The 14,545-nt window shown below is 61.2% G+C and overlaps 4 protein-coding genes across 4 annotated transcripts; all 4 read right to left on the bottom strand.

The window, feature by feature from the left end:
- Positions 1–1,164: 1,164 nt before the first annotated feature.
- On the bottom strand, positions 1,165–4,731 carry ABB37_07257 (putative GP46-like surface antigen; the record flags this gene model as incomplete). The annotated part of the gene is made up of 1 exon (XM_015805827.1): positions 1,165–4,731. The coding sequence occupies exon 1, from the start codon at positions 4,477–4,479 to the stop codon at positions 1,165–1,167; it is 3,315 nt and encodes a 1,104-aa protein (XP_015655833.1). The 5' UTR covers positions 4,480–4,731.
- A 1,153-nt stretch (positions 4,732–5,884) lies between these two features.
- Positions 5,885–7,710, bottom strand: ABB37_07256 (hypothetical protein; the record flags this gene model as incomplete). Its single annotated transcript, XM_015805826.1, has 1 exon — positions 5,885–7,710. Exon 1 carries the CDS (start codon positions 6,236–6,238, stop codon positions 5,885–5,887), a length of 354 nt encoding a protein of 117 aa, XP_015655832.1. The 5' UTR covers positions 6,239–7,710.
- Positions 7,711–8,651: 941 nt separating this feature from the next.
- Positions 8,652–12,218, bottom strand: ABB37_07255 (putative GP46-like surface antigen; the record flags this gene model as incomplete). The annotated part of the gene is made up of 1 exon (XM_015805825.1): positions 8,652–12,218. Exon 1 carries the CDS (start codon positions 11,964–11,966, stop codon positions 8,652–8,654), a length of 3,315 nt encoding a protein of 1,104 aa, XP_015655831.1. The 5' UTR covers positions 11,967–12,218.
- A 1,153-nt stretch (positions 12,219–13,371) lies between these two features.
- On the bottom strand, positions 13,372–13,725 carry ABB37_07254 (hypothetical protein; the record flags this gene model as incomplete). Its single annotated transcript, XM_015805824.1, has 1 exon — positions 13,372–13,725. One exon carries the CDS (start codon positions 13,723–13,725, stop codon positions 13,372–13,374), a length of 354 nt encoding a protein of 117 aa, XP_015655830.1.
- Positions 13,726–14,545: the final 820 nt, after the last annotated feature.

The following is a 14,545-nucleotide window of genomic DNA, read 5'->3' as shown; positions in this document are numbered from 1 at the left end:
GAGTGTGCAGTGCAGGTTGAACCGGTCGCCGCCACGGAATGAGGTCTCCGCGTGTTTCACCCTCAACGTACTTCACTGCGCCGGACAGCTCCGCAATGGGGAGGTGCGCCGCGGGAAGTAGAAGGCACGGACGTACCAGTGCGAGAGAAAACACACAAGACCAGAAGCCTAAAGGGAAAGAAGGAGTTTGAATTACTAATGTTGAACAAAGCATGAAGACGAGACGCCGCGGTTGAAAAAAAAGAACAGAAAATAAAACAGGGAAGACGCATGTATGTAATCGCGTTGGTGTTATGCAAGCTGCGTGGAGTGCACTCTCCTATGCATGTGGCGGTTGTACTCAACGGCGCGCTCAGCAACGCCTCGCCGCACAGGCAGCAGAGTCACGGGAAACAGGACAATCACAAACACCGCAAAGGCAAGAGAGGCGGCACGCAGTGCAGATGGAAAAGAAAAAAGAAGGAATGAAAAAAAAAAGAAATAAAAAAACGCCGAACGGCTGAGCAGCGAGCAGCGGACGTCTGCACATGTGTGGGTGGGTGGGTTTGTCTCGCAGACGGGAAAGCAAGTAGCCAGGAAAAATACACCGAGTAGAGGAGAGTGAACTCTGTCGCTCTCTGCTCCCCGCACGGCGGCTTCCCTTGGCGGCTCCACACGCACACACGCAGAAACATCTCACAGACGCATATTCACAAGTGCCCACGTCAACCACGGCCCCAGCAACGCAGATTAACTCGTGCAACCACTCCATGGGCACACACCGTTCATCCATATCCACGCAGAGATGCCGGCGTCAATTGAAAGATAAAAGAAAACTACTTTTTAGCAAAAGAGAAAAAGCGGGCGGTCGCGTGAAGAGAGGCTGAAGAAAAACCGATGAATTGGCAAAGGCACTTAAACACACCACTTCACAGAGGAATAAATAGAAAAGGGCCAGCTCAGCTGAGCCTCATTAGAGAATCAAAATCGTTGTCATGTGTGTTCACCGTCTCCGCACTCTGCAGCACGTCGAGTTCAGCGGGAGGAACGGTGAGAAAACAAATCAAGTTAAAAGGGAGAGAGAGAGAACAAGTTAAAAAAAAAATTAACGCGGTCACGCGCATGCGCACCCCCCGCTGTTCCGCAGACGCGACAGCGGCAACGGTGGCGCCTCGCCAGCGACCTTTAATACGGCGAGTCAGGCATCTTTGCAAAAGGCTCCATCTCCGCTTCTTGCACGGTCTGGAATCCACTCACCTCTCTATCACGCTGACGCCGGCGATAGAAGCGCACGCCAAAGCCCACTGCAAGTCCCACCAAGAGCCCACCCACAGCACCCAGCACGCACCACAGTGGGATCAGGTTGCGTCCAGACTTCTTCTTCGGCGGGGCTGATGTGCTCGACACCGCGGGGCACGCATTCGCGCTCGCGCAGTCCCGCGCAGTCAACGCGGCATCCGCAGCCACCGTCTTCGACTTCCACCCCGCGGGCAGGCACCCGCACAGGCCCGTCCCCTTCAGGTCGACGCTCACCAGCTTCGTCATGCCGCCCCAACTATCAGGCACGCCACCGGACAGCGCGTTGCCGCTCACGTTCAGGCTGCGCAGCGACGTCATCTCGCTCCAGGCAGACGGCAGCGTGCCGGTGATGGCGTTGCTCTGCACGCGCACCGTCTGCAGACGCGCCAGGCGGCCCCAGCTCGCAGGCAGCGTCCCCGCGACCCGCGAGCCCTTACCGTACACGCTCAACTCCGTCACCGCAACCTGCTGCCCGTCCACGTCCGCCGCGAGCTCAGGCAGTCGCACGGTCGCCGTCGACGTTACAGTCTTCATCAACGCGGCGACCTTCGTCCGTGACACAGCTGTCGCCAGCGGCAGCGGTGACAGGTCCAGCTGCACCGCACCGTCCGCAGAGCACTTCACGTACGCCCAGTCGCAGTAGCTGCTCCCGGTCCACCGCATCGCCAGACTCGGGTCCATCGTCGAGAACGCCTGCAGGAACTTCAAGGTGTTTCGCTGCTCCTGCGTCGGCGCAGCGGTGGTCGTCGTGGTCGTGTTGTGCACGTCGCACGCGTTCTTATCGCTGCAGTTGGACGAAGACACCGCGGCATCCACGGTAATGTCAATGTTGTAAGTTTTCTTCGACCAACCATCGGGGAGGCATCCGCACAGATGGTTCCTGCTCAGATCAGCAATGATGTACGTCCACTGGGCCGCCCATTGTGCAGGGATCGAGCCTGTAAATTGATTTGCTGCGAGGTATAGGGACCGCAGGTACTCCACGGAGGCCCAGTCTGCAGGCAGCGAGCCAGAGAGGGCGTTGCTCGAAAGGTTGAGTGTACTTAAGCCGGACATCGTCTTCCACTCTGCCGGTAGTGTGCCGGTCAACGCATTGCTCGAAAGCCGAAACCAGCGAAGCTTCGACAGGAACCCCCACTGGCCAGGAAGGCTGCCCTCAAGGCGGTTGCTGCTCAGGTCCAGTGACTGCAGCGCAGCCATCCCGCTCCAGTCCGCAGGCAGTGAGCCTGTCAGTGCGTTGCCGCTCAAGTCCAGCATCCGCAGGCGGGTCAGGCGGCCCCAGCTCGCGGGCAGTTTGCCCGTGACATTCTGGCCAAACTCATTCACGGAGATCTCATTGAAGATGACGGCGGAGCCGTTCACGTCGGCACCCAGCTCAGGCAGCTCCAACGATCCGGTGAACACCGGGGAGTTGAGGGCGCCAAAGTTAAGCACATTCGAGTAGGTGCCGCACCGCACGTACGGCCATTCACAGTAGTAGATGCCGGTCCACCTGCTCGCAAGAAACGGGGTTTTGGCCGCAAAGCCACGCAGGAACTTCAGCGTGCTCTTCTCCTCCTCCGTCATCCCCGCCATGCTGTCAGAGCTGCCGCTGCCGTCGACACACCTGTATGCGGTGCGGCACTTCGGCGATGTCACCGCGTCATCGGCTCGGACGTACGGAGGATATCCCGGCTTCCAGGCGCTCGGCACGCACCCGCAGAAGTCGTTGCCCGCCAGGTAGATGTCCTGCAGTGACTTCATGTTGTTCCATTCTTCAGGAATCGCACCGGCCAGCGAGTTGTTGTTCAGCCGCAACTCGTTCAAGGTCGGCATCGCGGCCCATTCGACGGGCAGCGTGCCCGAGAGCGCATTCGCGGCCAGGTTGAGAGTGTAAAGCTTCGTCATGGCGCTCCAGTTCGCAGGCAGTGACCCGTTCAGTGCGTTGCCGCTCAAGTCCAGCGTCCGCAGGCGGGTCAGGCGGCCCCAGCTCGTGGGCAGTGCGCCCGTCACGCTCGCACCCTTGCCGTGCAGCTCGAAACTCGTCACGTCCACAAGGCTGCCATCGATGTCCGACGTCAGCTCCGGCAGCTGCACCGAGCCAGAGAGCGTGACGTCGTTCAGCGTGACGGATGCAAGTCCGCTGGAACCGCACTTCACGTTCTGCCAGCCGCAGTACCACACGCCACCCCAGAGGCTCCGCAGCTCCCCGCCCACAGCAGCCCGCACCAGCCGCAGGAACTTCAGCGTGTTCTGTTCGTTCGCCGTCAGCATCGCGATCTCCTCGGAGTCGTCCGCCGCGGAGGCCGAGCCGGAGCTGTGCGCCTCGCACACGTTTGCAGTGGTACAGTTAGCAGCGGACACCGCAGGATCAACAGTGGGGGGATAAGAACCGTTCTTCAGTTTGGTAGGAACGCATCCGCACAGCCTGTTGCTGCTCAGCTCCAACGTATACACCCGCAGCTCGCCCCACCGCTCAGGGATCGAGCCCGTTAGCTGGTTATTGGACAGATCCAGAGACCAAAGCGCCGTTAACGCCACCCACGCCGCAGGCAACGTGCCGGAGAGCGCATTGCTGTTGAGGTACAAATCCTTCAGTGAGGACATGCGAATCCACGCAGCAGGCAGCGCGCCGGACAGCGAGTTGTTGTCGAGCCGCAAGTCCTTCAATTCAGACAATAACCTCCACTGACCGGGAAGGCTGCCCTCAAGGCGGTTGCTGTTCAGGTACAGTGACTGCAGCGCAGACATCCCGCTCCAGTCCGCAGGCAGCGGGCCATTCAGTGAGTTGTAGTTCAACCGCAGAGTCCGCAGCTTCCTCAGGCGGCCCCAGCTCGTGGGCAGCGTGCCTGTAACCTGTTGCCCAAACCAACTCGCAGAGATTTCCGTGAAGATCACGGCGGAGCCATTCACGTCCGCACCCAGCTCAGGCAACACCAGCGATCCCGTGAACGCCGGCCGGCTGTAGGCCTTGAAACTCAGCGTGCTCGCTAAATAGCCGCATCTCACGTACGGCCACGAGCAGAAGTCCGTGCCGGTCCAGCTGGTCTCCAGAGTTGAGCCCGCTATCGCAAAGCCCTTCAGGAACGCCAGCGTGTTCTTCTGCTGATCGGCGGTGTAGTCGGTGGTGGAGGCCGCGGAGACAAAGAGGGCGTTCACGCACAGCACCAGCAGCGCACCGGCCACCATCATGCGACGCAGCGGGTACTTGAGACACGCCATAGGTCGCAGTCAGAGAGGTGAGGGAGGAGGTACGGAAGAGGAAGGAAGAGGTCGCGGTGAAGAGCTTCGTACAGCTTGACAGAAACGAGAAAGTCGGTCGTCGCACGTGGGGCTTGCGCTTGTGGAGTGTGCCGCAGTGACGAATGCTGCTGAAACAGCTGATGTATTAAAATTAAACAGAAAAGAGAAAGTGTGTGTTTAGCGAAAAGAGATTATGAAGAGAGGCGTAGTGAAAGAGAAGGCCTTCAAGCTGCGGCGGTCGGCGCCGCGGTGGAGCAGTGCAGGAAGAAAGGGAGGGGAAAAGAGAAGAAGCGCATGGAGCGGCGAGCAAGGCAGCGGACGAGAGAACATTTGTGGCGGCGTGCGTCGGCGTGCACGCAGCAGGCAACGCCGCAGGGCTGCACCACAACCACGCACCCCATCGTGCGCACGCAAACACGCACACCCGCACACCAGTCGCGCTACACCACGGGAGGGCAGCAAGCGATCCCCCTTCACCGCCGCGGCTCGAGAAAAAGACCGCATGGCGGCGCCGGCACAGCAGGCGGCACGCAGCAGACTCCGCCCGGTCGGCACAACCCGCTTCGCGTACGTCGCTCAGCATTCATTAGAACTGTTACCGTCAGCGAGTGAGAAAGTGTTTCGCTGACGGGGGCACCCGCCCCCGCGTCTTCACCGGTGCGAGTCGCCCCTCCTTCACAAGCGCTCGGTATGTGCACCGGCAGCACTTGGCCCGTCACAGCCTGCACGGTCCGCCGGTACACACCGGGCAGGCGGCATTCACCCAGCACAGCGCAGCGACCTCGCTCGGCTCCCGCGCCGCCACGCGTGTCCGCCAAACGCCCCGCCCCTCCCGCCCAACGAAGGACCACACACAGCTGAGAGTCAGCGGCGGCGCTCTCGCTCACCGCGTGGACGTGCGCCACCGCCATGCTCGCAGTGAAGGCACAAGGGGGTCATGGTGATCGCATCGTACTCGGTGCGCTACAGGCGCAGGCCAAGACACCAAACGCATTCGCACTCCCCTCCGTCGCGGCCACCACGCCACGACGCGCTGCGGCGGCCTCGCGCGAGAGGGCGTCCGGGTACGCCAGCGAAAAGGGACTGAACGGCCACCAGTGCGGCATGTGGCGTCACGTCTGCTCATCTGCGGGCGCTGAGCAACGCCGATGGTGGCCCTCCGTTCTCCCTCACTGCCGTAGCACCGACTTCCGCCAGCGTCAGCCGGACGTTTTGCACCAGGCATCAAATGCAGCAGGCACAAAGAGTAGCACCGCGCAACACACGAGGGGCGTCAACAAGAAGCCACGAGTCCCGTTGGCGGCTGCAAGCACCAGCGGCACAGCCTCCACGTCCAGCGGTGTCGCCGTCTTTCGATGCAGCAGCCACGCAGCACCAGCCGCCGTCAGTACCGCTCAGTCCTCTCCAGGTGCGTCAGCAGCAGAGAGGTGCGGAGTCGCACGAGGGAGCCGCCGGACGCACAGAAACATCGACAAGACATCGTTGCCCAGCACACTGCCCACACCGCCCCGCGAGTGCCCGGGGCCAAGCCCACCACGGAGCCCCGGACACGAAAGCCGTGCATCACCACTTTGCCAAAGGGCCGTTGGGCACTTCCTTCCTTCCACCTCCCCGCGCGCGGCTTCGACCACCCGATACACCCCACGCCCCGCAGAACAGCAAAGGACGGAAACCGGGAGCGCAATTCGGGTGCGGCGGAAGGAGGGGGCTGGGGGTGCACGGGAAACCGCAGAAGCATCGCGCAAACGCACCTTCGCGTCCTAAGGTGGGACGGTCCGCTTCATGTTACAGCGGAGAGAAGAGAGAAAGGAAGGAAGGAAGGAAAGAGAGGAGAGGAGAGTGAACGGCGCCATCATTCAAAACGCGAGCGCACCCGGCATCCAGCGCAGGGAAACCCGCCCAGCACACCATCATCCCTTCGAGCCTCGTCGCCACAAACGGCGCACCGTGGATGGTGCAGAGAGGGCAGCCAGCGGCACCCTCCATCCACACCACGCCGCACCGCGACACGCTCGTGATGCCGTCGCGGCTCCGACGGCACAGCACGGTCGAGGGACACAAGGCACAGGCGCAGCGGAGTGCGCCGACGGGCGTCGTGTCGGCAGTGAGAAATTCGGAAGGGAGAAGGAACCTACGTGTGGAACCATATAGAAATAGAAATAGAAATAAAAAGTCTCGAAAACAAGAGGGGGGCGGAGGGCCAACACACGCGCACGGGAAGCCAGCGCCCCAGCGCAGACGAGCAGCCGGTCGTGAGAGACGCAACGCTCGCTCCGCAAGCCGCGAAAATGAAGTCAAGCACAGGTGCACCGACGTGCCTGTGCGACGCGCATGAGAAGTCCTCGCCCACACCTCCGCCACACCGATAACCGGGCTGCCACGGCGGACACACCGCCCTGCCCAAGGACGGCTCCGTCGCCCACTCCGGCAAACAGGTGCCACGGTGCGGCGCAGTTCGAGACACAAGAAACAGAATCAGGAAACAAAGGAGTAAAGAAAACTTTGGCCAACGACCGTCGCACTCGCAGAAGCCAGTGCGGCTGCTCGCTTTAAAGAAAAAGAAAAGGTTGTGTGAGAAAATGCTATCTTCATTGTTGATTCAGCGCAGGTCGTGCGGCAGGCAGCGCCTCTGTGTCGTCAGCCATCGACGGCGCTCCAGCACGTGGAACAAGCGCAATGAGGCGTGCTTGCCTACGTGCACGGCTGCGCGCAGGGCAGCGTCGCTCAGCTCCCCAGCTTCGCATTCATTCTGCGAGGGCCCCTAAAGAAAAAGACGGGAGCAAAAGAGGTGCCCTACAGAAAAGAAAGGCGTCGGACGCCAAAAGAAAGTTTTGATGTGAGTTACGGGAATAGCGCCGTTCAAACTGGAAGAGCAGCCGCGACAGCACTTGCGTTGACTGATAAAGTTGAAACACAGCAGCATTAACGATGCCACTGGAGAAGGAAGAGGAGCACAAGGTGACGCCAGGCACCTCTCGCACACGGGTGAGTGTGCAGTGCAGGTTGAACCGGTCGCCGCCACGGAATGAGGTCTCCGCGTGTTTCACCCTCAACGTACTTCACTGCGCCGGACAGCTCCGCAATGGGGAGGTGCGCCGCGGGAAGTAGAAGGCACGGACGTACCAGTGCGAGAGAAAACACACAAGACCAGAAGCCTAAAGGGAAAGAAGGAGTTTGAATTACTAATGTTGAACAAAGCATGAAGACGAGACGCCGCGGTTGAAAAAAAAGAACAGAAAATAAAACAGGGAAGACGCATGTATGTAATCGCGTTGGTGTTATGCAAGCTGCGTGGAGTGCACTCTCCTATGCATGTGGCGGTTGTACTCAACGGCGCGCTCAGCAACGCCTCGCCGCACAGGCAGCAGAGTCACGGGAAACAGGACAATCACAAACACCGCAAAGGCAAGAGAGGCGGCACGCAGTGCAGATGGAAAAGAAAAAAGAAGGAATGAAAAAAAAAAGAAATAAAAAAACGCCGAACGGCTGAGCAGCGAGCAGCGGACGTCTGCACATGTGTGGGTGGGTGGGTTTGTCTCGCAGACGGGAAAGCAAGTAGCCAGGAAAAATACACCGAGTAGAGGAGAGTGAACTCTGTCGCTCTCTGCTCCCCGCACGGCGGCTTCCCTTGGCGGCTCCACACGCACACACGCAGAAACATCTCACAGACGCATATTCACAAGTGCCCACGTCAACCACGGCCCCAGCAACGCAGATTAACTCGTGCAACCACTCCATGGGCACACACCGTTCATCCATATCCACGCAGAGATGCCGGCGTCAATTGAAAGATAAAAGAAAACTACTTTTTAGCAAAAGAGAAAAAGCGGGCGGTCGCGTGAAGAGAGGCTGAAGAAAAACCGATGAATTGGCAAAGGCACTTAAACACACCACTTCACAGAGGAATAAATAGAAAAGGGCCAGCTCAGCTGAGCCTCATTAGAGAATCAAAATCGTTGTCATGTGTGTTCACCGTCTCCGCACTCTGCAGCACGTCGAGTTCAGCGGGAGGAACGGTGAGAAAACAAATCAAGTTAAAAGGGAGAGAGAGAGAACAAGTTAAAAAAAAAATTAACGCGGTCACGCGCATGCGCACCCCCCGCTGTTCCGCAGACGCGACAGCGGCAACGGTGGCGCCTCGCCAGCGACCTTTAATACGGCGAGTCAGGCATCTTTGCAAAAGGCTCCATCTCCGCTTCTTGCACGGTCTGGAATCCACTCACCTCTCTATCACGCTGACGCCGGCGATAGAAGCGCACGCCAAAGCCCACTGCAAGTCCCACCAAGAGCCCACCCACAGCACCCAGCACGCACCACAGTGGGATCAGGTTGCGTCCAGACTTCTTCTTCGGCGGGGCTGATGTGCTCGACACCGCGGGGCACGCATTCGCGCTCGCGCAGTCCCGCGCAGTCAACGCGGCATCCGCAGCCACCGTCTTCGACTTCCACCCCGCGGGCAGGCACCCGCACAGGCCCGTCCCCTTCAGGTCGACGCTCACCAGCTTCGTCATGCCGCCCCAACTATCAGGCACGCCACCGGACAGCGCGTTGCCGCTCACGTTCAGGCTGCGCAGCGACGTCATCTCGCTCCAGGCAGACGGCAGCGTGCCGGTGATGGCGTTGCTCTGCACGCGCACCGTCTGCAGACGCGCCAGGCGGCCCCAGCTCGCAGGCAGCGTCCCCGCGACCCGCGAGCCCTTACCGTACACGCTCAACTCCGTCACCGCAACCTGCTGCCCGTCCACGTCCGCCGCGAGCTCAGGCAGTCGCACGGTCGCCGTCGACGTTACAGTCTTCATCAACGCGGCGACCTTCGTCCGTGACACAGCTGTCGCCAGCGGCAGCGGTGACAGGTCCAGCTGCACCGCACCGTCCGCAGAGCACTTCACGTACGCCCAGTCGCAGTAGCTGCTCCCGGTCCACCGCATCGCCAGACTCGGGTCCATCGTCGAGAACGCCTGCAGGAACTTCAAGGTGTTTCGCTGCTCCTGCGTCGGCGCAGCGGTGGTCGTCGTGGTCGTGTTGTGCACGTCGCACGCGTTCTTATCGCTGCAGTTGGACGAAGACACCGCGGCATCCACGGTAATGTCAATGTTGTAAGTTTTCTTCGACCAACCATCGGGGAGGCATCCGCACAGATGGTTCCTGCTCAGATCAGCAATGATGTACGTCCACTGGGCCGCCCATTGTGCAGGGATCGAGCCTGTAAATTGATTTGCTGCGAGGTATAGGGACCGCAGGTACTCCACGGAGGCCCAGTCTGCAGGCAGCGAGCCAGAGAGGGCGTTGCTCGAAAGGTTGAGTGTACTTAAGCCGGACATCGTCTTCCACTCTGCCGGTAGTGTGCCGGTCAACGCATTGCTCGAAAGCCGAAACCAGCGAAGCTTCGACAGGAACCCCCACTGGCCAGGAAGGCTGCCCTCAAGGCGGTTGCTGCTCAGGTCCAGTGACTGCAGCGCAGCCATCCCGCTCCAGTCCGCAGGCAGTGAGCCTGTCAGTGCGTTGCCGCTCAAGTCCAGCATCCGCAGGCGGGTCAGGCGGCCCCAGCTCGCGGGCAGTTTGCCCGTGACATTCTGGCCAAACTCATTCACGGAGATCTCATTGAAGATGACGGCGGAGCCGTTCACGTCGGCACCCAGCTCAGGCAGCTCCAACGATCCGGTGAACACCGGGGAGTTGAGGGCGCCAAAGTTAAGCACATTCGAGTAGGTGCCGCACCGCACGTACGGCCATTCACAGTAGTAGATGCCGGTCCACCTGCTCGCAAGAAACGGGGTTTTGGCCGCAAAGCCACGCAGGAACTTCAGCGTGCTCTTCTCCTCCTCCGTCATCCCCGCCATGCTGTCAGAGCTGCCGCTGCCGTCGACACACCTGTATGCGGTGCGGCACTTCGGCGATGTCACCGCGTCATCGGCTCGGACGTACGGAGGATATCCCGGCTTCCAGGCGCTCGGCACGCACCCGCAGAAGTCGTTGCCCGCCAGGTAGATGTCCTGCAGTGACTTCATGTTGTTCCATTCTTCAGGAATCGCACCGGCCAGCGAGTTGTTGTTCAGCCGCAACTCGTTCAAGGTCGGCATCGCGGCCCATTCGACGGGCAGCGTGCCCGAGAGCGCATTCGCGGCCAGGTTGAGAGTGTAAAGCTTCGTCATGGCGCTCCAGTTCGCAGGCAGTGACCCGTTCAGTGCGTTGCCGCTCAAGTCCAGCGTCCGCAGGCGGGTCAGGCGGCCCCAGCTCGTGGGCAGTGCGCCCGTCACGCTCGCACCCTTGCCGTGCAGCTCGAAACTCGTCACGTCCACAAGGCTGCCATCGATGTCCGACGTCAGCTCCGGCAGCTGCACCGAGCCAGAGAGCGTGACGTCGTTCAGCGTGACGGATGCAAGTCCGCTGGAACCGCACTTCACGTTCTGCCAGCCGCAGTACCACACGCCACCCCAGAGGCTCCGCAGCTCCCCGCCCACAGCAGCCCGCACCAGCCGCAGGAACTTCAGCGTGTTCTGTTCGTTCGCCGTCAGCATCGCGATCTCCTCGGAGTCGTCCGCCGCGGAGGCCGAGCCGGAGCTGTGCGCCTCGCACACGTTTGCAGTGGTACAGTTAGCAGCGGACACCGCAGGATCAACAGTGGGGGGATAAGAACCGTTCTTCAGTTTGGTAGGAACGCATCCGCACAGCCTGTTGCTGCTCAGCTCCAACGTATACACCCGCAGCTCGCCCCACCGCTCAGGGATCGAGCCCGTTAGCTGGTTATTGGACAGATCCAGAGACCAAAGCGCCGTTAACGCCACCCACGCCGCAGGCAACGTGCCGGAGAGCGCATTGCTGTTGAGGTACAAATCCTTCAGTGAGGACATGCGAATCCACGCAGCAGGCAGCGCGCCGGACAGCGAGTTGTTGTCGAGCCGCAAGTCCTTCAATTCAGACAATAACCTCCACTGACCGGGAAGGCTGCCCTCAAGGCGGTTGCTGTTCAGGTACAGTGACTGCAGCGCAGACATCCCGCTCCAGTCCGCAGGCAGCGGGCCATTCAGTGAGTTGTAGTTCAACCGCAGAGTCCGCAGCTTCCTCAGGCGGCCCCAGCTCGTGGGCAGCGTGCCTGTAACCTGTTGCCCAAACCAACTCGCAGAGATTTCCGTGAAGATCACGGCGGAGCCATTCACGTCCGCACCCAGCTCAGGCAACACCAGCGATCCCGTGAACGCCGGCCGGCTGTAGGCCTTGAAACTCAGCGTGCTCGCTAAATAGCCGCATCTCACGTACGGCCACGAGCAGAAGTCCGTGCCGGTCCAGCTGGTCTCCAGAGTTGAGCCCGCTATCGCAAAGCCCTTCAGGAACGCCAGCGTGTTCTTCTGCTGATCGGCGGTGTAGTCGGTGGTGGAGGCCGCGGAGACAAAGAGGGCGTTCACGCACAGCACCAGCAGCGCACCGGCCACCATCATGCGACGCAGCGGGTACTTGAGACACGCCATAGGTCGCAGTCAGAGAGGTGAGGGAGGAGGTACGGAAGAGGAAGGAAGAGGTCGCGGTGAAGAGCTTCGTACAGCTTGACAGAAACGAGAAAGTCGGTCGTCGCACGTGGGGCTTGCGCTTGTGGAGTGTGCCGCAGTGACGAATGCTGCTGAAACAGCTGATGTATTAAAATTAAACAGAAAAGAGAAAGTGTGTGTTTAGCGAAAAGAGATTATGAAGAGAGGCGTAGTGAAAGAGAAGGCCTTCAAGCTGCGGCGGTCGGCGCCGCGGTGGAGCAGTGCAGGAAGAAAGGGAGGGGAAAAGAGAAGAAGCGCATGGAGCGGCGAGCAAGGCAGCGGACGAGAGAACATTTGTGGCGGCGTGCGTCGGCGTGCACGCAGCAGGCAACGCCGCAGGGCTGCACCACAACCACGCACCCCATCGTGCGCACGCAAACACGCACACCCGCACACCAGTCGCGCTACACCACGGGAGGGCAGCAAGCGATCCCCCTTCACCGCCGCGGCTCGAGAAAAAGACCGCATGGCGGCGCCGGCACAGCAGGCGGCACGCAGCAGACTCCGCCCGGTCGGCACAACCCGCTTCGCGTACGTCGCTCAGCATTCATTAGAACTGTTACCGTCAGCGAGTGAGAAAGTGTTTCGCTGACGGGGGCACCCGCCCCCGCGTCTTCACCGGTGCGAGTCGCCCCTCCTTCACAAGCGCTCGGTATGTGCACCGGCAGCACTTGGCCCGTCACAGCCTGCACGGTCCGCCGGTACACACCGGGCAGGCGGCATTCACCCAGCACAGCGCAGCGACCTCGCTCGGCTCCCGCGCCGCCACGCGTGTCCGCCAAACGCCCCGCCCCTCCCGCCCAACGAAGGACCACACACAGCTGAGAGTCAGCGGCGGCGCTCTCGCTCACCGCGTGGACGTGCGCCACCGCCATGCTCGCAGTGAAGGCACAAGGGGGTCATGGTGATCGCATCGTACTCGGTGCGCTACAGGCGCAGGCCAAGACACCAAACGCATTCGCACTCCCCTCCGTCGCGGCCACCACGCCACGACGCGCTGCGGCGGCCTCGCGCGAGAGGGCGTCCGGGTACGCCAGCGAAAAGGGACTGAACGGCCACCAGTGCGGCATGTGGCGTCACGTCTGCTCATCTGCGGGCGCTGAGCAACGCCGATGGTGGCCCTCCGTTCTCCCTCACTGCCGTAGCACCGACTTCCGCCAGCGTCAGCCGGACGTTTTGCACCAGGCATCAAATGCAGCAGGCACAAAGAGTAGCACCGCGCAACACACGAGGGGCGTCAACAAGAAGCCACGAGTCCCGTTGGCGGCTGCAAGCACCAGCGGCACAGCCTCCACGTCCAGCGGTGTCGCCGTCTTTCGATGCAGCAGCCACGCAGCACCAGCCGCCGTCAGTACCGCTCAGTCCTCTCCAGGTGCGTCAGCAGCAGAGAGGTGCGGAGTCGCACGAGGGAGCCGCCGGACGCACAGAAACATCGACAAGACATCGTTGCCCAGCACACTGCCCACACCGCCCCGCGAGTGCCCGGGGCCAAGCCCACCACGGAGCCCCGGACACGAAAGCCGTGCATCACCACTTTGCCAAAGGGCCGTTGGGCACTTCCTTCCTTCCACCTCCCCGCGCGCGGCTTCGACCACCCGATACACCCCACGCCCCGCAGAACAGCAAAGGACGGAAACCGGGAGCGCAATTCGGGTGCGGCGGAAGGAGGGGGCTGGGGGTGCACGGGAAACCGCAGAAGCATCGCGCAAACGCACCTTCGCGTCCTAAGGTGGGACGGTCCGCTTCATGTTACAGCGGAGAGAAGAGAGAAAGGAAGGAAGGAAGGAAAGAGAGGAGAGGAGAGTGAACGGCGCCATCATTCAAAACGCGAGCGCACCCGGCATCCAGCGCAGGGAAACCCGCCCAGCACACCATCATCCCTTCGAGCCTCGTCGCCACAAACGGCGCACCGTGGATGGTGCAGAGAGGGCAGCCAGCGGCACCCTCCATCCACACCACGCCGCACCGCGACACGCTCGTGATGCCGTCGCGGCTCCGACGGCACAGCACGGTCGAGGGACACAAGGCACAGGCGCAGCGGAGTGCGCCGACGGGCGTCGTGTCGGCAGTGAGAAATTCGGAAGGGAGAAGGAACCTACGTGTGGAACCATATAGAAATAGAAATAGAAATAAAAAGTCTCGAAAACAAGAGGGGGGCGGAGGGCCAACACACGCGCACGGGAAGCCAGCGCCCCAGCGCAGACGAGCAGCCGGTCGTGAGAGACGCAACGCTCGCTCCGCAAGCCGCGAAAATGAAGTCAAGCACAGGTGCACCGACGTGCCTGTGCGACGCGCATGAGAAGTCCTCGCCCACACCTCCGCCACACCGATAACCGGGCTGCCACGGCGGACACACCGCCCTGCCCAAGGACGGCTCCGTCGCCCACTCCGGCAAACAGGTGCCACGGTGCGGCGCAGTTCGAGACACAAGAAACAGAATCAGGAAACAAAGGAGTAAAGAAAACTTTGGCCAACGACCGTCGCACTCGCAGAAGCCAGTGCGGCTGCTCGCTTTAAAGAAA

The sequence above is a fragment of the Leptomonas pyrrhocoris genome (genome assembly GCF_001293395.1).
Source record: "Leptomonas pyrrhocoris isolate H10 chromosome Unknown, whole genome shotgun sequence".
Lineage (NCBI taxonomy): Eukaryota > Euglenozoa > Kinetoplastea > Trypanosomatida > Trypanosomatidae > Leptomonas > Leptomonas pyrrhocoris.
Note: the sequence above shows the minus strand (reverse complement) of the source record. Positions and strands in the feature narration are given on the sequence as shown.